Source organism: Nelumbo lutea, chromosome 1, assembly GCF_056320005.1.
Source record: "Nelumbo lutea isolate HS-2025 chromosome 1, American lotus-T2T, whole genome shotgun sequence".
Taxonomy (NCBI): Eukaryota; Viridiplantae; Streptophyta; class Magnoliopsida; order Proteales; family Nelumbonaceae; genus Nelumbo; species Nelumbo lutea.
Genome location: NC_142684.1, coordinates 186,440,809 through 186,467,630, shown reverse-complemented (window position 1 = coordinate 186,467,630; position 26,822 = coordinate 186,440,809). Strand labels below are relative to the sequence as shown.

Below are 26,822 nucleotides of genomic sequence, written 5' to 3'. Positions count from 1 at the left end.
TTTTCTCCAATAAGCACTTAAATAAGCATTTGTGACTATATCGTCCTTCATTTTCTTTCAAAATTTTAAAATATATCCTTATGAAAGTACTTTTATTAAACTACTCTTATAAAAACACTTTTATGAAAATATTTTTAGAAAATACTTTTATCGGAAGTACTTTTATGAAAGTATTTTAATAAAATCACTTATACAAAAGTACTTTTATAAAAGTATTTTACGAATGCATTTTAATAAAAACACTTTTGTGAAAGTGCTTTTATAAAATTCAACTAGGGATAGTTTTATAAGTGGTATTTTAAAATCCAACTAGGGATAATTTTTGAAGAAAATTTTGAATAAGTGTTCATTCTATAAGCTCTTAAAAAAAGCTGGAAATTTGGGCTTAAAAATAAGCACTTATTTCGAGTTTATTTCCCAAATACCAGTAAGTGCTTAATGGCCTGAATAAGCACTTGTTTTTAAACACTCCCAAACATAGCCTAAGTATGCTAAAAAATGGAGATGAACTTCATGAGGACTGTTGAGTGGGTATCATCAGCACTGTACAACCTGATCCAATGGGCCATCTAGTCTACTAATCCCCCATTGGGAATATATGTCAGCCCTAACAAAACCAAACCAAACCAAACCAATTTTGCAACAAGGCAAGAAACAAACAAAACTATTTTTACAGTGCAAAAAAAAAAATGGACTGGATTTAATCCAATCCAATCTAGTCCAATATGAATCCATTACATATGAACCAGGTCCAATCCAATCTGATTTATATTTTGAACCTTTTTGGACTGATTCAATGGTTGGACCGCCCAATCTGTTCAAATTGTTTTTTAATTTAGATTGGTTCCAACACATTTCAATATAAATCCATTACAAATCCATTACAAATGGATTTGACCCATTTCAATATAAATCCATTACAAATGGACCAGGTCCAATCTAATCTAATAAATACTTTGGACTATCAAGTCTGGACACTGATCCAATCCAATATGTCTTATTGGTCCATTCAATCCATCCAAATTGGTTTTGATTTGGATCGGTCCAACCCAAAATCAATCCATTGATACCCCTACCCTTCAAACGCTATTTAAACAGGAATGGCCTCATAAACAATTATCTCGATGAAAAATAGTAGTTTAGGTGATAAAAACTACAACTTCCAAAACTTGTGCCATGTGACATCACACGCCAAGTGGAGATCCCTTTGCTTTCTTCAAACATTACCTAATAGGAAGGGCTTCATTCTCATTTATCATTAATAAAAATGATCCCAATAAATTTAGGGTAAATTTCTGGAACCTCCCCTTAAGTTTTTGACCATTGCTGAAAGCCTGAAACCTCCCCTAAAGTTTGGTAATTGCAATCATATCCCTTAAACTTTCTAACATAGTTGCAAGTAGATTCTCTTTGTTGGAATCCTCTAACAAGAGGCATGAAAATGTCTAAAATACCCATGTGGTTACTACTGAGGTTGGTTTCTACAGGGAAAAAAAAACAATAGAAACTTTGTAAGCAACAAAAAAGGAGAGTTTAAATTTGCAGCTTTACCTTTGAGCAATTGATATAAAGAGCAAATTTGGAAAATAAATTAATTTCAAAAAATAGATTAAAAGGGTTTTGGGGTAAGGATTGACATGAATATGAAATTTTAAAAATAACATTTTGATCAAAAGTAACTGCATGGGTATTTTGGACATTTTCATGCCTATTATTAGAGGAATCTAATAGAGAGAGTCTACTTACAACTATGTTAGAAAGTTCAATAGAGGTGATTGCATTTACCAAATTTTATGGGAGGTTATGGCAATTTACCCTATATTTTATTATCATTAAGAAACAAAAAATGATTCCAATAGATGTAAAAGTAAATCCATAATTCTTCAATGAAATAAACTATCAACAACACAATAACACGTGGATTTATAGATAACCATTCATTGTTGGAGCTTGGATCCCTTGCAAGCAAAACCGCTACTCACATAGCACCCAACCTCACATTAATAATATCTTCGATGTATGTATATTAAATTTTCATGGGAGATGTTCCCAACATGTGACTGGATTCCCATGCTTTCACAATGTGTGTATGGAGTTTTGTTTGTAGGGAATCCTATCATTTATTGTTATCATTTTTGCACCACAATAGTGTAAGGCTTCAAGCATTATTTTGAAAAATGTTGAAAGACTTGGACCAAAATAAACATCAAAATATTCTATGGGTCATTTTCGTCCATTTGACTCATAAAAACCATCATTTAACCATGACCTAGAATGGTCATTTTCTAGTTTGCATGGTCCAACCATCTAATTCGAGGATTGATTTGAACTTTGCAACATTGGTCTTGAAAATTTGACTTTGAAGCCTAGTCACTTATGTTGTGGGCATGAGTGAATTTGAGCCAAACCAAGCCAAATATTTAGTTATTCAAGCTCGACTTGCACAAATGCGCATGACTCAAATTCTAGCTCATTCTTATTTGAGCTAGAGAATTGAGCTCAAGTCAAAAGCTCATTGGTTTAAGCTTGACCATGAGTCAAACTTACTATAAAAAAGTATAAAAGCATACATATAAAAAACTTGTTTCTTATTTTACATATAAAAATTAAGAATTATAAACATTATTTGTAATACATATAAAAATATAATATAAGCTTGATTAGGCTTGTGAGCCATTGGACTCGAGTTTGGCTCGATTAGCAAATGAACCTATATATTGGACTCCAACTTGAATTGAAGCTTGTATTGAATCAAGTTTTTTATGAGTTGAGCTCAAATAGCCCATGAAAAGCTTGATTCATATTCACCCCTCTTATGGCTAATTATTGCATATGAGAGAGGAGTAAGGGAATTGCACGTGTTACTCACTACTTGAGGTTGATAGCCTTTTTTCCTTCAATTCACAAAATTAGCCTTATTTGATATAAATTCTTATGTTGGCTTTGTCTAATAATGTTGCATCCATTTTATGAAAAAAAATGTAATGTTGCATTCATCTATCTAAGCTAGAGAACTTCTCCCTCAAACAAATGGCATATTATTCTATTGAGAATGAGCATATCAAAAATGGTTACTCCCATTTTTAAACAAAAGCTTCATTCCTCAACAAGTGTCTACTCATTCAATAACAAATATGAGCTTCAAATGAAAGTTGCCTCCACCCTCAAAAGTGTTAGTGGTAGTTATCTCCACTAAAAAGAAAAAAAAAACTCATTTCAAATAATGCATGATCGATAAAATGGGTTATTATTTGGAAATAAAATTTGATTTAATCTCTTAAATTAAATAACAAACTTATATATAAAAAATATCAAATAAATTAATAACTTAAATTTACAACATAGAAAATGGGTGTCAAATAAATCTTATTAGAACATATGAATAAAAGGATAAATTACAATAAAACCCTTGTACTAGGGGGTCAGTAACAAAGACCCCCAAACTTTAACTTGCAACAAATACCCCTTGATCGTTAAGTTAGGTGATAGAATGCATTAAATTACCAAAATGCCCACCCAAACTTTCCTTATTCTCTCTTTATATTCATTTTCTCTTAAACCTTAATTGACCAAAAAAATCTCTGTTTTCTAGGAACAAAACCAGCTAAAATAAAAAAGCTCATTTCACTAGCATAGAAAAAGAAAAGTTAAAAAAAAAATCTTGATTCATTTTGCTTATATGAATGTCTCTCTTCATCTTAAGATATAAAAATTATTCATTCCTTTCTTGAATAAATCAATATATATATATATATATATATATATATATATATATATATATATATATATATATATATATATATAACCTCTACCATTTCGTTTGAATATTGAATCTAGAATGAAATTATAATTGATGGAGGTATTTGTCACAAAGTAAAAGTTTAGGGTTTTTATCAAAAGGGAAATTGTCCAAAACTCACCATGACTTTTAAGCATTTCTCTTAAACTCACCATAACTTTTCAAAATGTCCAGGGAACCCCATGTCAGTAGTTTGGCGTTAAAAATACTAACGGTGTTAGTAGATTATCATGTACCCTCCCTTTTATACTTTTATTTTTTTTTATTATTTCTTTTTTTTTTGCAACTTTTTGATGTTTTACACTAAATGTATAAGATAGTTGGCGGTTAAGGACATTTTAGTCATAAAAAAGGATGACTTGTCATTTAGGGGCAATTTGGTCATGAAAATTGCATTTATGCTAACATAGACAACTTTTGTCAATGAATATGGATGGCTCTTTAACGAATGATGAGTTTTGAAAATTAAAAGTTCACTGACATGGGGTTCTTTGGACATTTTGAAAAGTTATGATGAGTTTAAGAGAAATGTTGAAAACTCATGGTGAGTTTTAGACAATTTACCTTAGACCGTGTTTGGAAACGATGCAAATGGAGTGTAAATCCCAGTTCAGGGTAAATTTGCACTCTGGTTCACTTTTACCTGTATTTGGCAACATTACATTTATGTATTGACAAATGATAGACCAATGCATATTTACATTGATAATAAGATGTAAAAGCATATGCTTTCTTGAAATTCATGTTAGCATCAATTACAACTAAAATTCTGTTTGGTAAAAAAGTAAATTTGTGAAAATTTGTAAATACAAAACTAACCCAATTTTACAATTTATATGAACCATATTACACTACATATCTACATTCACATTTATTTATTTATATGGTTTCCAAACACAGCATTATAAAAAACGAAATGTCAGAGGTATTTGTCACTAATCTAAGGGTCTTTGTAATTTACCCTACAAAAATTATCATAATTGTAGCCCCTATCTTAGTGCGGGGTCATCCTCTATTAACAATCCATCATTGGGCTCCACTTGTCCGATCAAAGTTGGAGGTGGCTCGGTTAATTATGGGTGCGCCGAGGGCACCAGTGGGCCTTGTCCCTCCATATAAATTTGCTGGGTGACTGGGGTAAGTGGTTTCCCACTTCCCACTTTCCGCTTCCCACCCATTACTATCGCTTTCCTGCTCTCGTCTCTGAGAATATTGAGAAGGAAATCATGGATCGGTATGATGCCAAGTTTTCCATAATTTCCATCTAAAACCGGGAGTCATTTTAAAAACCCGTTTGCGGCAAAAAAAAAAAAAAAACGGACACCCCCATTTACCATATCCGTACAGCATCGAGGGTTTCCGAAACTAGAAAAATTATTGGAAGAAAATTTTCTTCGAGCAAAATCACAGAGACAGCGCAAAAGAAACGAGCAGATGGTGATGGTGGACAGGTATTGGCCATTTTGATTTGATTTTGAATAAAGCGAAGGAAAGGTTGAACGAAGTGGGAAGAAACAGCGAGCCAGATAGATCACTTATTAGACAGAGGAAGAGAGACAGATAAGAGAGGTTTTAGGGTCTCCGAATTTATCCAAAAGGAGAGTAACAGACAAAGAACTGTGAAGATGACGGAGGTCATCCTCCATGTCTACGACGTCACCAACAGCGGTTCTGCAAAAACGAATAATACCATTGTTCAGATTAACAAGATCTTCAAGGACGGTATCGGTTTGGGAGGGATTTTCCACAGCGCTGTCCAGGTCGGTTTTTCTCCCCCCTTTCCATTATTCCTTTCTATTCAGTTAATCAGTTGGTTCTGTTTTGGGTCACAATCTACGCTTCCTTATACCGTATGGTTGGATTTTACTTTTTATTTAGGGTTCTTTTGTTTGGATTGGTGCAATGTTGGTTATTGAAGCCGGGATCTAGGGTTTGAATTTAGATGCCATGGCTTGTACTTTTCTTTTTGGCCTTCTCTCGGAGTTTCTGATTCTGACAAATCATTCAAGTGTGTGTAGATTCCAAAATTACGGTATTCATGGAGAAAATTAGAACGCATGATAATTTTTCATTGACCCAAGATGGATTGCCTGTCTTAGTAATATGTTTTCTATCCTATGCTTTTTTTTGAAAGGAAAATCTACTATCTTCAGAGCGCTTGGTTCTGCTAGTAAATAGCTTCTTGATGGTATGGAAGGAACTCCAATTTTTTTTTGGTTCTTTCAAAGTTATTCACAAGTGTGTAACCGTTAGGCTGATAATTAAACCATTCGAAGAATAATCATCCACCTGCTCTTTGTTTATTTGATGTTTCAAAAGTAACTGGTTCCTGGATTGAGAAATTAATGTATATTCGGCATCAATGAATGTCATAAGAATTGGAAATCTATAAAATCGATCATTTACTTAACTATATGTTTTACCATGGTCAATTCCGAGAGGTAAAGTACCTCTCCCTCTTATTTAGCTCTCTGGATATGTTTCTCAACAGTTTGAATAACCTGACTAACTTGAAGCATTATACATTTTTGTTTCTTCTTTACCGTTCTCTCTTTCATTGTGCTTTGTGTTTAAAGTTTTGAATATGGATATCTACTTTGGTAAATTTTTGAAATCATTCACAAACTTATTTGCACGTTTACAATCCTGCAGAATCATGTTACCCTTGTTAGGGAAACTATGAAATAGCATATTCATTTTTTTTTTTCCCTTTGAGGTAAAACCATCCGAGTCTTCAATCATACTTAGTTTCTTTCCTTGAATTGCATGCCAAGGTTCACGGCTTCAAGCTAAATACAAGTGATAAAAGCCATTGGAGTGATTGTCTTTAGCTGTTATAAGGGCTTCCAACTAAAACCTGATCAATAACTTGAGTTGCTACCCAACCTCAAATGCGCCAATTAAAATGGTTCCTTAGCACATCTCTCAGAAAGTTCCTTCAGCTTCGTTTGTTTCCTGCTACCAAACCACCATCATGGATGAACTGGCTCAAACATTCATTTTTCCATCCAATCTTTGTTCTAAATGAATCTACAATCTATATCAAAGCTTTAGTTATCTGCAGCCACTACTTGCAAGCAAGGTTCAAAGTATCGATACGATACGCTCCGCATCGGGCGTATCATATCGTATCTATTGAAAAAGATACACCCCCTTACAGGTGTTTCGGGAGCCCCACCTTTTTTTTTAATAAAAAACCTATTTTTAGCTTCCAAAAAACCAAGATTTGAAAAAAAAACAAAAAAAAAAGTGTTTCGTGTGTTTCTAAGTACCGATACGATATTGCCGATACACAGTAGCGTATCGATACTTTGAACCTTGCTTGCAAGCACTCAAAACTGCCAGCCCTCTTCTTGACATTTGGATCACTCAACAGATTTTCTCCCTCTTCTTCAAATCTGGAATCTCCTTCAATATATTTCTTGCTAGTTCTTTTGTTAATCATTTTCTCAAAATTAGGTGACTTCCAAGGTGCCTATAACATTCTCATGGAAATGCTGGATCCTGTTGTGCTCTGGTCTCAAGCCTGACATTTTCACCATGAGCTCTGTATTAAAGGATTGCAACGATTCCCAAGAAAATGAGATAGCCCATGGGGTTGCCATTAAGACAGGACTTGTATCTGGTGCTTTTGTAATCAGTGGCCTAGTTGACAAATATTCAGGATCTGGAGACCTTGCTTCTGCAGAAAAATGCTTTGGGGAATCTTTTGTCATTGGTTCTGTAATATGGGCAACTATGATCTCTGGGTATGTTTTGAATGGAGAACCTGGAAAGTCTTGGGAGGTTTTCATGGAAATGAGGATGTTGGGAACTGATTTCAATCTTATGTGCTCGGCTAGTATTCTTGGAGCACTCTTATCAGAGAGAGGAACAGTTCCAGGGCTTCAGTATCAAGATTGGTTTCTTATCTGGTACTTTTACTCCTATGAGCAATTCAGTAATGAGCATGTATTGCAGATGTGGAAGTAATATTTGATGGAATTAAGTTGTTTGATGAGATTTATGAACCAGACATGGTTTCTTGGACAGCTTGGACTGGTCCTGCTTGTGATGGTAATGAACCTTTGGAATTGTTTATATATTTGTTCTCAAGCCATATGGAAATTAATGAATATACCATCACTAGTGTTTTATCTTTAATTGGAAGCTCACAGTTATTGAAGCCTGGGAAAAAGCCTTCTGTTATAAGGCAGCATATTCTCTGGTACTCTCTGTTAACAATTCATTGATTTACATGTATGGAAAGTGTTGGCAAATGGAGGATGCCAAGCGTGTTTTTGATGAAATTCTTTTCTGGGATTCTGTTTCTTGGAATTCTTTGATTGCAGCGTAGTACACTGAGAATGGATTAGCAGGTATGGCTCTAGAAATGTATTCTCAGATGAGATATTTTTCTGTAGAACCAACCAAATTTACTCTGACCAGCATTCTTGAAGTAATGTCCAACTTGGATGCACCACAGCAAGCTATGCAAGTTCATTCCCAAATAATCAAGTTGGGTTTGCATCAGATGATTCCATGGTGACTGGTTTCATAGTGGCCTATGAAAGGTGCAATCTGATTGGTGGATTAAATCAGGTATTTGCCGATATTAATGAAATAGATGTGGTTCATCTAAATGCAATGATAGGTGCATTTGTTCGTTCTGGTTTCCATGTGGATGCGCTGAAATTGTTCAACTAAACATGGAAGGTCGATCTTGGAGGAGATTGCATCACTTTCAGCCTGATCCTTAAAGGTTGTGGTGCTTTAACAGTATTAGAACAAGGAAGGAGTATGCATTCTCTAGCTCTGAAGTTGGGGATTAACCAGGATTACTTTTTCGGAAGTGCCATTATTGATGTTTACAGTAAGTGTGGAAGCACAGATGATGCAGAGGAGGCTTTCAGGGAGTTGCACAGAAAATTTGGCAGCTTGCAATGCCATGATAATGGAATATGCTCAGCACGGCTATTCTTGTGAGGTTTTCTATGCTTAATGAGATGATTGAATCAGGCATGAACCCTAATGAGATTACTTATCTTGCAGTTCTATGTTCATGCTGTCATACGGGGCTAGTTAAAGAGGCATATTTCCACTTGAACTCCATGTTTCTGTGTCATGGCATAACTCCATGTCTAGAGCACTATGCTTGTATAGTTGACTTGCTTGGTTGAGTTGGTTACCTTGAAGAAGCAAAGAGTATTGATCAAATGCCTGTTAAACCTGATGCTCGGGTGTGGCAGATTCTTCTGTCATCCTGCAACATTCATGGAAATGTTGAGCTTGGGAAGGTTGCAGCACAGGAGCTTCTTGCACTACAACCTGAAGATGGCTCTACTTGTGTGCTTCTCTCAAATCTTTATGCATCATCTGGTATCTGGAATGATGTTGGTAAAATGAGAAGGGTGATGAAAGATAAAATTGTTAGTAAGGAGTCTGGATCCAGTTGGATTCAAGTGAAGGGAAATGTACATTCCTTTTTTGCAGAGGATAAGTTGCATCCTGAGAGTGAAGAAATTTCCTTGAAATTATATATATTAAATAAGCAAATATGGTGGAATCATAGTTCAAATGAAGATGGAGCTTTATTTAAAGCAACACTGAATGGATTTTTGATGTAGTGAGTTATGGGTAACATGGTTGGTTCATATAGTTTTGTGATTGCTCTAAACTCCTCTGAGGTAATATAATGGGATTATTTTGAAATTTTGTTCATTGAACAAGATTTCTCTTTCTTGGTTCTTGCATTTGGTGGTTTTTCAATGTCACTTTCAACTATATATGGTTCTCTGAGCCCCTAGGTACAAAAATCCAATTTTTAGGCTGTTATCCACCTGATTGTTAAATTGATGACAATACTTCTTCACCTGATTGTGAACTGAGCAAGTGTAGAAAAGGTGAAAAATTCCATATATTCTTATAAAATTTGACATGTTGACATGAAATTTGGACAGACATGTAGAAATTTTTTAGGCCTAGTTCGTTTTTTGAGAAGTCATTTACCTGGGTAAATGCACTTATCTGCACAAATGTTTATTGGGAAACGCTGGTAAGTGCACTTATTAGTGTTTTTTCGTTTCCCAAGTAAAGTTAAACAATGACCGTTTTATCCATAAAAGTGTCATTATTGAATGAGCAGTGTTGTCTCATCATGCATTAGCAATTTTCCCCATGGATGGGAAACTTATTTACCTAGGTGGGCAGAGGTTAATACTTATCCAGTTAACTGAGCCACTTGGGGGTTGTTCTTTTTTGCAGGACCCACTAATTATTGAAACACAAATGCGGGTGAGTTGGTCAGCTCTCGCACTGACCAACTTACCTGCCCCCGTTTATCGAAAATGAACTATGCCTTATGGGTATTTCATAAATCCATGCCTTTAACCATAGGTTGCATGAGGAAGTATGCTAAGGCTGCGGTGAGCTTCTCATCATTTTATGTACCATGCCTTGAATAGTTGAACATGCAGTTTTTGTAAATTTTCTGGGGACCAATATGTTTTCAGTTTTTTGTTAAATGCTAAAACACGACAAGCCAGATCAGCAATGTTCAAGGCAATTTGTTTCTGTGAAAGTAAGTAGATCAATGTAACCTTGCATTTCTCTTTTACCAAATCATCGAGCATGTTTGCTCATGTTTTGGGATAGCTTATGACTTTTTTCCCAATAATTTCTTTTCATGTTCTGTACATTTTTCAAGCGTACTTTGCTCTTTCATTTTCAAATAGTGATTCATCTTGCTTTTGTGCTTCATTTTTTTCAATTCCTTTCTAATCATCCAGTCGGATGCTTTTGTGATGCCCTATTTTTCTATGGTAGTGAAGTAGGCTATAAAATGAAATTATATTGCTGTCAATTTACTTGTAAATCAGATAATAGTTTGCCATACTTTGTTTGACAGGTTTATGGAGATGAGGAATGGTCATTTGGTTTCTGTGAACAAGGCAGTGGAGTTTTTAGTTGCCCTTCCAGTAAGAATCCGATGTATACATATCGTGAATGCATTGTCCTTGGGAATACTAATTTTTCAATATTCAAGGTAAACCAGATTCTGCGGGAACTCAGCAGAGAGTGGCCTGGAGATTCATATGACCTGTTATCAAAAAACTGCAACCACTTCTGTGATGAGTTCTGTGAAAGGCTTGGTGTGCCAAAACTTCCAGGTGATTTGCATTTTGTTTCATTTGCTTTCCTTGTTTGGAATGATGCTGTGTCTTTTGTGTCAAGCTTCTTATTTTATTTTGTGTTTTTGGTGGGTATACTTCTGTTATCACTAATGACTTTGGTAGTTGTCATGTGGCTTGAGTCATTGCCCATTTAAGGGGCTTGTTGATAATGGTTGACGTCACTCAACAGTAGTATTTTTTTTGAAAAAGGTGAAGTATCATTGTACTTTATTAATAACAAAAAGTATACATTGCCCCTTCTACAAAGAATTTCTGTAAATTATACACATTCACTAGGGACCCTCAAAAAAGTCTATTCTCAAGAAAGATGAAGAAAATTTCTCTCCTCTGAAGTATTTGAGAGTGGATATACAGCTTTTGATTAATTCTACCAAAACATTAATTACCACCTGCTGATAAAAAAAAAACACCTCCTCAGGATTTGCCTTGTGTTCAAATATCCTACCTTTCCTCTCCTGCCAAATGGTCCACATAACTGCTAGAGGCACTGCTGCCTAGCAAACCTGCCAGGAGACTCTTGACCAAAGCTGGACAACACCAATACAAAGGAATCGCCTTACGGAAGTAAGCCAAATTCTGTAATACTCACAAAAAAGAAATAAATCATTCAAAGATTCAGTCTCCAAGTTGCATAGAGGGCATGGAGGGTCAACTCACCCTACTCCCTTCTTAGCAATCATCTCCTTGGTCAAACACTTATTTGTTCCCCCATGCCGTCACCCACACCAAAAATTTGACATTTTTAAGCAATCATCTGATAGAAAGCAACCCCACTAAAATCAACCCTAACCACTTAGTACCTACTACTCACCAGCACATACTCAGGCCCTTCATCCAAACTTCCCTTATAACATTACCCCACCCTTGACAAAAACAGATAAAATACAAGTAGCCTACCTGAGCTCAAAACCTGAAAAGCCCCAAACTACACCAAGAGAAAATCTCCACAATTGAGAAGCACCGACCCATACCCATACCACACGAACGTAACTGCCTTACTTCGTAACTTTAGTTATTTAGTGATGTCACCTTTGCTTCTTTTAGATGGCCTTTTGGATTTTTTTCACCACCTTGTTAGGACCTGCCCCAAACAGGCCCTCCTTTGCCTAGCAAGTACCTTTGAAACCTGAATCTGATGCTGATTCTTTTGAGTTTTGACTTTTAAAACGTCTAATTGAATTAAGACTGTTGTCAGATTCCTTCAAAATCCCAGAATCATCCTCTCCCCTCTCTTAATTCCATCATTTTCTCTACATTCTTCCCCCCTCTTTTAACATTATCACTGTCAACACCCTCTGGCTGGGATCGCCATATCTTTGATCTCTATATCGTCATAAATAAGACCATCTACTGATTTATGTAGTTTCTCTCCCCCCTTGCTCTCTTCCTCCATCTTTCTAAATGCTTTCCTTGCGAATTCTTCCCCACCAACAAAGTATAAACCCAAAGTTTACTTCCATGTTTACTACTTAGTCAATATTATTGATCAACTTCTTGACCAGGTAAGTCATCAATATAAACCTCCTCCTTACTCTCTTCCCCTGATTCAGACTTAGACTCAAACTCCTCATCTCTACTAACCTTTTGGGGGCTGGGTTTTGTAATTTTTTTTTACTGCTTATACACTCTAACGTCATCCCATTTTTTGCACTCTTTAACCCCTCTCCCGATTACCTCATCCATTTTAGTTCGCCCTCCTCCTCTGTCAACTTCTGACCCTCCATCATCTTCTAATCCTGGATCCCTCCTTTGCCTTTCACAATTGCCTTTTCCAAATTCTGCTGACCTAGTGCCTACTCAATGCAAGTCTCACCCACCTTCCTTCTTGCATCCCCATCACTCTCTCTTTCATTTCTAATTCTAGACCCCTCTTCTCCTCTTACCCCCCCTCCACCCCTTTCTTAGCAATTTCTCTCTCATGGCCCTCCTCCTCTCCCTCTTCTCTAGCTTCCTCCCTTCTCAAAATCTTCTTTGTTGCAACCCTTAGACCCTCTTCCTCTGCCAAAGCCCACTCCATGTCTCCCCTTCTTCTCCTTCTAGTCTCTTCATCTTCCTTTTTGCTTACAGATATCATTTCATTTTCTTTCTATTTTTCACTACCTCCATAGGAAGCCTGTGGAATGTCCAACTCTTTGATTGCTACCAAGTCACCCGTCGAACCTGGTGGAAAGGAAATAGAATTGCATCGTTTCAGGAAGAACAGGATGCCCCTGTGGTTGAGATCCAGGAATTCTTCAGCAGGTGGGATCTCCGATGACTCTGAGATGCAAGTGCTCTTATGGTTACCGAAGATTCTCTTCAAAATCTCGAGGTGGTTCCCAAGGTTTGTGATGCAAGTGCTCCTATGGTTACCGAAGAGCTGGGCTCTCGCATGAGTTTCTCGTCTCACCCATTAGGAGAGGCATGTGGTGATCAAGAACTCAACGTTGGTTTGCATATTGGCAGGAAGGATATTCGCTGCAGGAAAAGGAAAGTTGACAAGATAAAGTTGTTAGGACCTATCAAATCAAAGTTGAAAAGAAATGAAGGAACAAGGGAGGCTAGAAAAAGAAATGAAGAGAGGTGGATTTGAGTGATTGCCAAGTTTGACAAAAGGCAACAAGAAGAGGATCATTGGTGGTTCAGGGGTGACTCTTGATGACTCTCCATTATCTCAAATCAGTGGGGGGGGTGTCTGATTCTGATAGGATTTGGGAATCTTCCGAGCTTGGGGGAGTAAGTACGATGTCTTCAGAGACCAGGCTTGAGTCTGAAATTCAAGTTTCACCATGTTTGGACTTCAGAGGGTTTAGTCTTTGCTGAAACAGAGTGGCCGGAATGGGAGGAGGAGACTGGTTTGGATAGGAATTTTAGTGCCGGTGCTGAGTTAGAAATTGAAGGCGAGGTTGAAGGAAAGGATGTTTCAGATGGTGATGAGTGATGGGATTACTGGAGAACATGCTGAAAGAAATGTAGAAGATGGTCTGTATTTTGAGGAGGTCGAGATTGGAAGGCTGGGTGTTGATTTGGGTTGAAGGAGCAATCTGGAAGTGAATGAGGAGGATCATAGGAATGGGGTAATCAACAAGAAACCACGTAATGAGGAGGATCATAGTTCATGGGACAATATAGTTCATGTCACAAAAAAGAGGTTGTTTCCAAATTTTGGTCCTCATTGGAAACCCCTTGGGCTCCTACTTGGGATTTTGGGTTCCGTGGAGGCTTAAGGGATGAGGAGGTTGGGTGCTTAGTCAATTTACTCTGCTTTCTTGAGAAAGTTTGTTTGAACCCCTTTGAACCTGAATAAAGAATTTAGATTCCTCGATGGGAAGGATCTTTCTCGTGTGCTTCTTTTTTCAAATCCCTTTGCTGTTCTAATCCTCAGCAGGCTTTCCCTGTTAAGGAAGTTTGGCGTAGACCTGCAAATAATAAAAAAAGAAACGTTTGGTGCAGACCCGTTCCCCCTAAGATTTTGGCGCTCTGTTGGGAAGTGTACTATGGGAAAGTAAATACCTTGGATAATCTACAAAAGGCAAGACCTCTTCTCTGTATTTTCCCCAACTGGTGGTGCATCCTATGCAGATCTCAGAGTGAGGACTGCTATCATTTGTTAATTTATTGCTCATTTACTGCAGAGTAATGGGATTTAAGAATGAACTTGCCCATTTAATTTATTCTCTTTGTTTGGGAGCATTTGGAACTTGCCAGCAGATTTACGAATGCCTTTTGATCCATCTACTTTTGTTTGGCAACAGAAAAAGGGTAAAATCATGTGGAGGTGTGCAAGAGCCAATGTTTTAAAAGCGCAAGGCGCAAAAAAAAGTGCAAGGGCCAATTTGCGCCTGAGGCGCAAGGCGCACGCCTTTTTAAGAAAGACGCAAAATTACAAAAAAAAGCTAAAAAATAAAAAAGTCAGAAAATTCAAAAAAATTGCCCAAAAAATTTAAAAAATGCAAAAAATTCAAAAAACATTAAACATAATGTTAATAAAAAATATAAACTTAAATTTTAAAATAAATGTTTTAAAAAAACTAATACCTAAAATTAAAATACATAAACATAACATGTAAAGTGTATTCAAATGAAAATTTAAAAATAAAAGCAAGCATATAAAGCATTTTTAAGCATGTAAAACCCACAATCTCTTTTTCTCCTCAATTGCATTGCTTCAAGTAGCTAACGTGAAGTATATTGCATTCTTGACTCTATGAATCACCTTTGTACCATGCCCCTCGAGGCAAGCTCGAACAAGTCTATGTTAGGGTCTGAAATTCTTATTTCTCATATAAAAAAATAATGATTTTGTAACTTTCATTGCCTTTTGAGGAGATATTCTAGTGCAATGAATGAATGAACAACATTAACAAGTAACAAAATGTTTTCATTCATTCATTGCACTAAAATATCTTCTTAAAAGGCTTATAAAATCATTATTTTTTTATGTGAGAAATAAGAATTTAAGACTCTAACATAGACTGTTCGGGCTTGCCTCGAGGGGCGTGGTTGGGGTTCCAGGGCAGAGCCCCCGGCTCAGCCGTTCAACTCAAAAAACAACAAAAAGCGCAAAATTTTAAAAAGGCACATGCCTGGGCTGAGGCACAAGGCACATCAGGCGTGCCTTTTGAAAGGGGTACACCTAGGACCTGGGTGAGGCGCATACCCCAAAATGCATTGATATGGCAAGAGCTGCATTGATATGGACAATCTGGGAAGAAAGGAATGCTAGAACTTTTTTGGAGAAGGAACCTTCAAGGGATAAAGGATTGCGTCTTGGTTAGGGTGATTCATTTGCTGAAATCATTGGACTTGTTCCACCAATTCTCCTTTAATGACATTTGGAGGAATTGGTCAGCAGTGGCAAATTGTTCCTTTTCCAAGATTAAAGTGAGAACAAGCTGGTCATCACCTCCTGCAGGCTTCTTGAAGTTGTATGTTGACGGAAGCAATCTAGGAAACCCAGGTCCTTCTGGGTTAGGTGGGGTATTGAGGAATGAAGTCGGGAATGTGATACTTATCTTCTCAGGTCCTATAGGAGTGGGAGACTCTACTAGAGCAGAAATGTTTGCTGCCCTGCAAGGTGTACAGTTTGCAGCTCAATTAGGGGTGAACCAGCTAATAGTTGAAAGTGACTCAAAGGTTGTAATAAGCTGGTTGCAGAACCCAGAGTCATTAGTTTGGTGCTTCAGGAATGAAATTAAAAAGTTTAAGGTTCTGACAGTAAACATGGACCTAAGAATACAATGGGTGGGGATATCAGCAAATGCTATGGTGGACTGTCTAGCCAAGCAAGGGGCAGCTAGGGAAGCTTTGTATTGGGCACAACTGCAACTTATTACTTTAGTGGAGAGATTGCAGCTTGCGCCTCTCCAAGGGATGCTTGTACGTTTTAATATTTCCAAATTAATAAAAGTTCATTTATCCAAAAAAAAATCTTTTCAAGACTAAAACTAGGATTGGCAGGTGCAGGACCTACAAAAAAAATACAAATGGGTATACAGAAGGAAGAGAGTGAGAGGTAATGGAACTCCTGATTCTGGTTAGAGGGAGGTGACTGTGCAAGTTCAGTCACTGCCTCCTCTTACTATGAAGAAACAACAGGAAAACAAGGCGAGTGGTGTTGATTCTGAATCTAGTGGGATCCAGCTGCTGCAGGATACTGACGTTGTTGGAGAAGACTCAAGTGGTATGACTATCCAGAAATTAGTTGATAGAGAGGTTACGGTTGGGAAAAGCTTGGGACTATTTTTTGGGGTGGTAAGGATTTTTCCAGGAGGGCCTTTGAGAAATTTGAAAGAAGAAAAAGGAAGAGAAAGAGAAAAACAAAGCTTATACTCAGGGGAGCAAGGTTTGGGATGAGGATTACTCAATCCAAGAGGATGCACTTACAGATGAAGATTGATGTGGGCTTCAGAAAGGCTCGGGCCTTGTACAGATAAAGACTTGTATTGGGCCTGTTCTCTAATCTTCTCTAGGTTTTGATTGGGTTTATCATGGGTGTAATCTGTGGTTTTGCTAGGCCTTTGTGGGTTTATTGGGGTTGCTTTCATGCTTGTGGTGATATCTAATCACCTTATGCTGTACTTATTCCTTTTTATTTTAATGAAAATTTCTCTTTATTCTTCAAAAAAAAAAAATCCACCACACACCTGAAGCACTTGACTCAAACACATCTTACTTCCAGAGGTGAAAGGACAACCCAATTATCCTCACGGTTACACCATCTTTTGAGTAATCTTTTTTTTTTTTTTTCTCCAAATCGGAGTAAAGGCACCATCTGAAAATCGTAATAATGCCATATTCAGTCTGAATGATCTCCAATTCACCTCTACCTTATTCTCTTGCAAATCAAGCGGTGTTTACACTTTTCATATGGAGTGATTGTCAACATGCCCTTCAGCTTCAAACTTTTAATAATAGCGTCCACAACTTTCTTCAAAATTTTCAATATCTTATAATTTCCTTAGCCTCAACCATCAATTTATCCTCCCGATCTTCTTTCCCATCACTTGCAACTAACTTTCCTTTACCATTCAGATTTGCTGTTGGCACAACTTCAAGTGAAGGAACTCCCCAATTAGACAACATTCTTCTTCCTTCTCAGATCTTTGGGGCTTCATTTTTAAACCAATATTGTTGAGCTTCCTCTGGACTTCTTTCTCACGATCGAAAGACTGATGCCGAACCATGAATAATATTTCCTTTCAACCTTACTCCTTGCTTCAGGGAAATAGACTAGTTGTTTCCTTCATTGCCAAAAGATTCATAGAGCACTATGAAGGCCCCTTTTGCATTCTTTTTCTCTCTGCACTGTGTCCCAAATCTCCTTTGAAGGAAAATACAGATCTGGTTCACCAATCCTACCTAGTTAGAAAGACTTAACTGAAAACTGCCCTGATCAATCTACCTCCACCTCCTTGAGTCCTGCTCTTCCCTGTTAGTTTGCTGAGTTTGGAGCAGAGCAATCAGATCTGCTACTTGTTGCATTTCCGTTCATTGAAGTTCCTTCTAAAGGAGGGAGCCCAGCTGGAAATGTCCCTGCCGTTGTGTATGAATATGCTACTAAAGCCTGTTGGTGGCTTTTCTATTCAGCTGTATCCTTAGCATAAACCTATCTTCACACCATGGATCTTTCCAAAACCTTATTCTTCTGCCATCTCCCGGTTAGTACTTAATTTGTTTAGTGAAATGTGGAAAAGCCTTGTTGATACCCCTCCACACAACACAGCTTTAGAGTAGCTGAGAGTCTTCTGCTTCCTACCTTAACACAAATCCTATATTTTTCTGCTATCACCCTCCTCCACAGATCATTTGGTTCTGTGATAAACTGCCTAAACCAGCTGCCCGAAAGAGCTGTACTAGAATTTTTCACTCTTCTTGGATTCAAACTACCTTGAACATGTGTTTACAAATCTGATCCCAACCAACAAGATGATATTTCTTCAGTCCTTCCTCCCCAACTGAAAAAAAAACGTCATAGATTTTTCAATCTTCTCTGCCACCCCCACAGGGATTGTGAATAGATACATATAGTAATTTGGAAGATTGAAGTTTTTATTATCTCTGTTGAAATTTTAGGGGATGACATTTTCCTGCAACAGGTATTATGTAGATTTATTTTAATTTTTAACTTTTACATATTTTTTTAACACAAGATGAACGTGACTTTTAAAGGCTATTGGGCAAGGTAATGTCTTCTGGTTCTATTCCAAATCAAACTTTACTTCCTAATGCTATTTTCCCTCCATTCTTGAATGTTTGGACGAACTATCAGATTTGTGACATATACATATTGGTCAATCAAATTAAAGTTTAAATATTTATATCTAAGATTGCAGCAGGATGGTTTGTCCCCCAAGGATACTAGTCTCTTAAGGCTTCGGATTGTATAGGCTGTTGAGGAATCATGGTGTTTAATCTCTGTTTACAGGTTGTATGAGGTTTTAAGGGTGAATAGGTGGCAGGGCAGTTATGTCCTTTCCCTTCTTTTGTTAAGGACACTCCAGTCCTTATTTTTTTACTAAACAGGGATATAATTGTACATGAAGTTACTTGGTGAATAATATAAATACCCTGCTGCTTGTTAGGAAAGATATTCCATTCTAATCTGAACTGAACAGAGCAGTGGGGATTTCTCTTCTTCTCGGCCTACAATTAACCTACAGTTAATACTCTTGCTCTTTTTCATTGCTGAAATCTTGATCTGACAGGTTACATGGACATTATCATTCCTTTACACTATCTAGCTTGTATAGCTTGATGCCCTCCTAGAGTCCTGGTTAAGAGGAAAATGGACTAAATATTGATGGCAACTCACTATTAACTATTTGTTTGCTAATTGCTATTACTTGGGGTACTTTTCATATCGAAATGGTTGAGTGTCTTTCTTTTTTTTGTGGAATAAGTTTTGATTTGCCCAAGTCAATATCCCTTTTTGTTTGATATTTTCATGGAGCTTGACTATTACTTAATGTTGTTGATTCAAGTTGTATGGATTAAGTGTATAATTGTGGTCATTGTCATATATGAAAAATGTTTCTCTATTCTCCATTGGTAAACAGCTATCTTGTTGCAAACTCATCAAATTACAAAAGCTACAGTATATAAAAAAATGGGACCACTACTAAGTGAAGTTGTGCTGCATCACATGCCCGGTATTAGGCATATGCATGATATTCTTTGTCCATGCATTTTCTTATTATATGATCCCTTGATTTTTAAATAATTTATCATTAATAACACTGCCATATAAAATATGTTTCAAAGTATCTATACTCTCAATATACAATTTGTTAATAGAAAGTTTCATTTCATCAAAATTACTATTTTTTTTATTTGTTGGTCCGACAAATTGACCGCCGGGGGGGGTGGTCTCACATCAAACATGAAACTCTTCACTCCTTATATAAAGTGTTTTGGTGACTAAAAGATACGATATGGTACATCAAATATGGGGCATATATTGAGCTTGGAAGCTTGCATAGACATAATGATTGTTGTTATTAACTAATAGCTTCTGGAATGGCCATGTGTGTGTGTGTTTTTTTTATCCACTGATCTAATAATGTGATGCACTGACTTACATAGATACTTTTTAAATAATTTTCTTGTCCATGTGGCATTTGACAAGGCAAGAATACTAAACATTTAAAGTAGGGGTTTACTCCACTGATTTGGGTGATCCTGGCCTTGCATGTTAATATGTGTTGCATATTTAGTGGGTCAGGAGCCCACCATGAACTAATGCCATAAAAAAAGACCAACAGGAAAAAAAGAGCTAAGGTCATCTGATCATTTTACTAAGAAAAGGCTTAATGTCATATGATCATTTTAGTAAAAAAAAATCTTAGTGTCATCTGATCATTGCAGTATATTGAGAGTCTTGATTGAATATCTTAGAAGACCCCTTTTCACTGTCAAAATGTATGTATCAAACTGTACAGGTATTAAATAATCTTAATCTGATCATTTAGGCAGCATTTTAAAAACCGACCTGGAGGCTGAAGCATTTTCCCTCTGGGTTGCAGGTTACCAGTTAAACCAGTTGGGGCTGATTGGCAATTTTTTTATACTAAAAATTGATATTTGAGGCCAAAAAAGGCATTTTTTTGGCAAAAAACACTGGGCCAATGCCTTTGGCTCCTCACATAGCATTAGATTGCGAAAAGCTACCCAAAATAAAAAATACCCCAACCCAACCACCAAGCTCAAAGTTATATCCTCCAGAAGTTTTCACACATCTTCCCTAATTATACATACATGCAATTATTTGTACAGAAAATATAATTATTATTGCAAAAATTAATACCTTCATAAATACATTTTTTCATGGATGCCTCACAGACATAGAGAGGTCATGGGCTCAAATCTTGTTATTTAAAAATTTGAATTACTTAAGGACCCGAGTGGTTTCATGAAGCCAGGATCAGTTCACCAGTTTTGTGGTTAAACCAGCTGGTCAGCTGGTTTTTAGCAAATACAGTTATTGGGGTGTGACCGGACTGGCCAAGGTCCTGGGCCACAGTTCAACAGGTCCGGTCTGGTTTCCTAAACACTGCAAATAGGGATATGTTGTACTGGGCTCATCTGTAATCTGTTTTCAAGTTTTTCTATTTATTTTTTCAAAAAAAATTATTTTATTTATTTTTGATCTGGGGGAGGTCGCAACTCGCACCTCTTCAAGGGATGCTTGTACTGGTTTTTAGCTTTTGATATTAATAAATTAATTATTTACCAAAGAAAGGCATGCATAAAATATGTTTTAAACATGACTTTTGCACTATGGTTTCGTATCTCTTAGCACTCTTTAGATTATTCATTGGGTATAATAAAATAATATGGTTTCAGTCCATTCTGCAGAGTTATTTTCTTACATGGATTCTGTATTTAACAGCTTGGGTTAACCGGTTTGCCAATGCTGGTGATGCTGCGATGGAAGTAGCTGGAAACACTGCATTACGAGTGAGATACCTTTCTCCTGTATTGATGCTTTTCCTACAACATATTTAACCAATAAAGAATATCTTCATGTTTTTTTATCAATAAAATATCTTCATGCTTCTTCACTCAAGAGAATGATTGTACATAAAGTTGATATGTTATACTTCAGTTGTGGACTTCAGTACATGGGCCTTGAATGTTGTACTATGTGCAGCTTCTAGTTTACGTAGTTTTTTAGTTGTGGTTTTTATGTATGCTCCTATAGAAGTAGGCATTACTTTAAACTTCTATATTTCCTTCTGTCTTGTCAATTCTACAAGAAGAAAGAATTTTGATATAATTTGAAGATATGGATGGATTCAACAACAATTGCTGTAATTTTCACTTGTATTAACCACCTCATTAGACCTTGGAAATCTTTCACTAATTCTCCTTTAATGACCTTTGGAGAAATTGGTCAGCAGTAGCGAGGTGTTCATCCGTAAAGGACAAATCAATTACAAGCTGGTCTCCATCCGAAGGCTCACTGAAGTTGAATTTCGACGGAAGTAGCATGGGTAATCCAGGATTATCCAGAATGGGGGGTGCTTTGAGAACTGAGAAGGGAGAGATTTTGTTGCTCTACTCAGGTCCCTTAGGAATTGGGGACTGTTCATAAGAAGACCCAACCTGACCAAACCGACCAAGCTGACCAACCCGGACCGACCCAACCCGAGTCGGCCGGGTTTTCTTCAGCACTGGTTGGTTTCGGGTTATAAAAAATCATAAACCGATGATTCGGTTCGGTTTCGGTTTTCATGTTTGAAAACTGAAACCGACCCGAACTGAACCGACTTAGTAGTTAGTTCCTAGTTAGTAGTTACAACCTATTTAGTTCCTACTTAACTAAGTTGTCTCTCAAACTCTGCTCCCTCACAGCTGGATCCATGGATGGGCCACACAACATTAAGGAAATGCTGGTTTCCTTTGGGAATGTAGAGCCAGAAATGAACACTTGAACAGCAACTAAGTCACTACTAAGTAGAGCCGAAACCGACCCAAACCTACTCAAACCGATCAGGTCGGTTTTGCTTAACACAGGGTCGGTTTCGGTTTCAATTTCAGGTAACCCGACCAGGTCAGGTCGGTTGGAAAAACATCAATAAACCGACCCAACCCGACCCGTGAACAACCCTAATTCTCCATCAGGGCAGAACTATTAGCTGCTGTACAAGGGGTGCAATTTGCAAACCAGCTGGGGGTACAATACCTAACAATCGAGGGGGATTCCAAAGTGGTGGTGGGTTGGTTGAAAAATCCTGAAGCGGCTATGTGGCGTTACAAGAATGAAATGAAGAAATTTAGTTGGTTGACAAGGAATATGTTGGTCACTGTACAATGGGTGGGGAGATCAGCAAATACTTTGTCAGATGTGTTAGTCAAACAAGGGGTAAATAGGGAATAATTGTTTTGGGCTCAGTTGTGATTCTTGCTTTTCTTTCCTAGTTTACTTGTAAGATTCAAGGAGAGGCTGCAGCTCGCGCCTCTCCTTGGGATGTTGTATGAACTCACTCTAAATCAGCTTCTGAATTGATAAATTTATTATCATTCATAAAAAAAAAGAGGCGGAGTAAAAGGGGTAAGGTTACCCCAAAGAGTACAGAAATTACAGATGCACCCAATACAGTTGTTCCCCATTGAAAAGTTACTGTCATTCAGCCATTTGATTTTCTTAACCCCTTCTTGGTAGATCCAAGCTGCCTTCTTTACATCCTTCATTGAACAAATCACCACTTGAGAGTCCCCTTCAACAACCAGCCTTTCCAGATTTTCATGTGTTTATGTTTCATTTTCTCTAGGATAGTCTAGTGACAATGACTTTGATCTTGTTCACCCCTTTCTCTGTTGAACAGCACCTAAATAGTTTTTATTTATTTTATTTCAATCAGTTGTAAAAGAGGTATGCTTTTAACAGTAAATGCCACAAGGGGTAAATGGATGCTAAGATCTCTCTCTCTCTCTCTCTCTCTCTCTCTCTCTCTCTCCCCTCCCCCATGTGCACACATTTTTTTAGCTTAAGTACACAAATCTGGGGGTAGCTTTTCCCTGATTACCCACAAGAATTCAGGACTGAATTACATGAGGTGGCTTTCCTTGAATGTCCCCTTTTTTGCAAGTCTGCTGCTTGATTGCCTTACCTGGATGTACAAGTACCAATATGTAATCTTGCTTGCCTGGTAACGAGTTTACAATCTATAATCAATGTTTGAATGCCATGGAAGCTTCATTTTGTTCATGAGGCAGTCAATGATTAGCTTTGTGTACTGTGGTTTCTCCTGTTTCCTTTGCTGCCATGCTTCTGCTATGTTGATAACTGAGATCCCTAGGGACTTTTAACCTGTTGCAATGATCTGATGATTCTGACCCAGGTAAATAATCGAGAAATGGCTTTATTTATCTGCCTATATAATCTGTAGTATGTAACTACAACAATAAAAATTGCAATCATTATGCATGACACTGAATTTGCCATAAATTCTGATTGGCATGGTCTTAGCTTTCAGTATCCACAATTTCCTGTGTCACTAGTGCTATGGTGCACCAACTGCATGTAATCATTAGTCACACAATTGTCAAATGTGAACTGTGTTTTATTCTGTGATGTTTCAAACGTGTTGGTATTAGGTTTTAGATGACCTACAAGAGGCAGTTTAGATACTATGTTATTAGTTGGAGGAGGCACGTTGAAGCAGAAATAGTAATTAGAATAATTTTGTCTGCTGCATTTTTTTATAATAAAATACAATTTATATAAAAAGGAAAAAAGAGAATACAAAGAAAGGTGACCAGAAGGTACTTGCTATGGACATAAGTTAACATTAGGGATCCTTGTATGTGGTCAAGTTTCAGAAGTCAAATTTGAGGTAATAAAAGATCCAATATAAATGGCTGCTTTTAGTGATATGAATGGAAGTAACACGAAGTGCCATTGTCAAATCTGAAGAGGAGAAAATCAGTTGTAAAAGGAAATTTTTAGAGCTGAATAGAAGAAAAAACTAAGGTGGCTTTTGATAAATCTGAATTCTGAAATCTGAAAAGTTAAAAAGATATTAAAAGTGTCTGAAATCTGAACAGAGACATGTATGCTTTTCGACTTTTTAGAGGCTCTGAACCAACTGAGGGCTGGCTCGTTGTGGAATCCCACAACCAGCACTTTGGGGAAGAAGGGGGTCAAGGGGAAGCTATTAATAATGCATGGCACCGAATACGAAAAAAAGCTTAAGCATCTGAAATTCCCTGATTTTACTATTTTACCCCCAAAATAGACTATTTGGTAATTTTGAATTCAATTTGTACTATTTTGTAAAAAATAATTTATTAAATTCAAAATAATATTGAAAAATATGAATAAATTATAAAAAATAAAAATAATTTATTAAAATAAGAATAAAATTGAAAATACATATAAATTTATAAATAAGAAAATAAATTATTAAAAGTTAAAATAATAATGAAAATAGTAATAAAGTCCATGAAACAATGAAAGAAATATTTAATAATTAGCAAATTAATATCTTAAAACTATTAAAATATTTAATAATTAATAAAAAATAAAATAATTTATAAAAATAAAAATTATAAAAAAATATTTTTTTAAAATAAGAATAAAATTGGAAAGTATGTATAGGAAGACGGGGGAGAGGGTGTTAACCGCTGCTGCTGAGAGTTGCAGTGGCGGTGGCGGTGGCGGGGAAGATAGAGGAGAGAGACCACAAGTGGCTCTTCACGGAAGAAGTGCAGATCAATTTCCCTCTTTGCGCGGAATATGAACTCTACTGCAGAGGTCGAAGTTGAAGCTGCTGTTGAAGGGATAGTCCCGTAACTAGTCTGTATCACCTTCGCTATTACGTTCTGGGATCAGCATTGACATTCCTGAGCTTCCCAACCGAAATTTCAGGTAGATTAGACAGCAGAGTTAGGGAGAATGTTGGGGATGGATCTGTGAGTTCCCTCCATGGGCACCGTGTGGATCTGTGAGTTTCCTTTGGATGGATCTGCAGATCTGTGAAGCAGAGGATGTAGAGAACATCGGGGAAGAAGAAGAAGAAGAAGAAGAAGAAGAAGAAGAAGGGTGGAGGGAGAAGCTTGTGCCGCTGGTTTGCCGTCGAGTGAAGAAGAGAGAAAGAAGGGCAGAGGGAGAAGCTTGCACTGCTGGTTCACCGTCAAGTGGAGAAGAAGAATGAGAGAAGGGGGAGAGAGAAGGCTGGAGGGAGAATGACGGGCATAACGAGTATGGGCATTTCTGTGTTTTGACACGGTCTGAAACACGTCTGAGTGCATTAAGTCACTGACTTGCCTCTTACAAGTTCGGATCTGAAAATGCATTTCAGATCCTTTTTTCAGACTCAAACCCAAACATAGGTGGTGTCTGAAAATCAACATTTTCAGGCTTCAGAGGTCTGAAAAGTGTTATCAAACGCCACCTAATTGTTGTTTGTGACATCATGAATTAATGCTACTGGCTTACTGCACATAACATTCTTGTTTTGTTACTTTTCAGTGTTGGTCCATGATGAATGTTGCACTGCTTGCTCTGTTTTTTGCAGTTGAGACAAGCCAAGACAGAGATCGTATCTGCTAGCAAGGTGGCATACCGATTCCTTATGGGTATCAATGCCAATTCGGCAGTCACTACCGAGTCCCCAAGCAATTCCAGTAGAGGGAGTCCCGGATTTCAATCTACGTGGCTTAAAAGCCTCGTGTCTATTGGCAACAAGCCATCGAACTCTGAACTGGAAAACGAGGGTGAGGTCACACTTCAACAAAGGCAACAACCGCAACCCACAGAACCACTACGGCAAAGTTCACAAGATATGTGAGGATATAGCTCTTTAGTAGGCATCAATGCTGCAATGTACTAGTCGTCATTGGAAATTATCAATTGCCATTTGCCCGTGGCATATGCCATCCATTCTGGACGCTGTAAAATTTTAATTCCTCGTCAATGAAGTGTTCCGATTTGAAATTGTAAACATATCAAAATATTAGATACATGAAAGATGATGTCCTGGATATCATAAACAGTGCTTGATGTAAATCAATGATTTCTCAACATTTTGGCTTCTCGCTTCCCTAAAATAGGTTACTTGGTTAGAATACAAGCGATGTGAGCTTGATCTGTATGGAGTATTGGCCGCTTTGCTTATCCTAGACATTATAATATCTGCCTTCTCTTTGTTAGAGGTTTCCTTTTCCCAAAGCGCCTCTCTCGCCAAGTACGGCAACAGGAAATTCATTGACCTTATGCGGATAAACCACCTCCGTTCTTGCAAAGACTTCTTAGTGTATGTTGACAATATCAAGTGATTCCTTCAAAAATCAATCTGAGATTGGTTGAATTTGTGCAAGTATTTCCATAATTCCATTTACAAGTCAGTTACATATGGCAACTCTCC

At 37.2% G+C, this 26,822-nt stretch overlaps 1 protein-coding gene across 2 annotated transcripts; it reads left to right on the top strand.

Annotated features, from left to right (window-relative positions):
- Positions 1-4,897: 4,897 nt before the first annotated feature.
- On the top strand, positions 4,898-26,481 carry LOC148879842 (deSI-like protein At4g17486). Of its 2 annotated transcripts, XM_088961549.1 has the most exons (5): positions 5,118-5,559; positions 7,259-9,465; positions 10,686-10,947; positions 21,341-21,408; positions 25,974-26,481. In XM_088961549.1, the coding sequence occupies exons 2-5, from the start codon at positions 9,412-9,414 to the stop codon at positions 26,244-26,246; spliced, it is 657 nt and encodes a 218-aa protein (XP_088817675.1). In that variant the 5' UTR covers positions 5,118-5,559; positions 7,259-9,411; the 3' UTR covers positions 26,247-26,481. The 2 variants fall into 2 exon arrangements, with proteins under 2 accessions (XP_088817674.1, XP_088817675.1); XM_088961548.1 differs by lacking the exon at positions 7,259-9,465 and having other exon boundaries at positions 4,898-5,559.
- Positions 26,482-26,822: the final 341 nt, after the last annotated feature.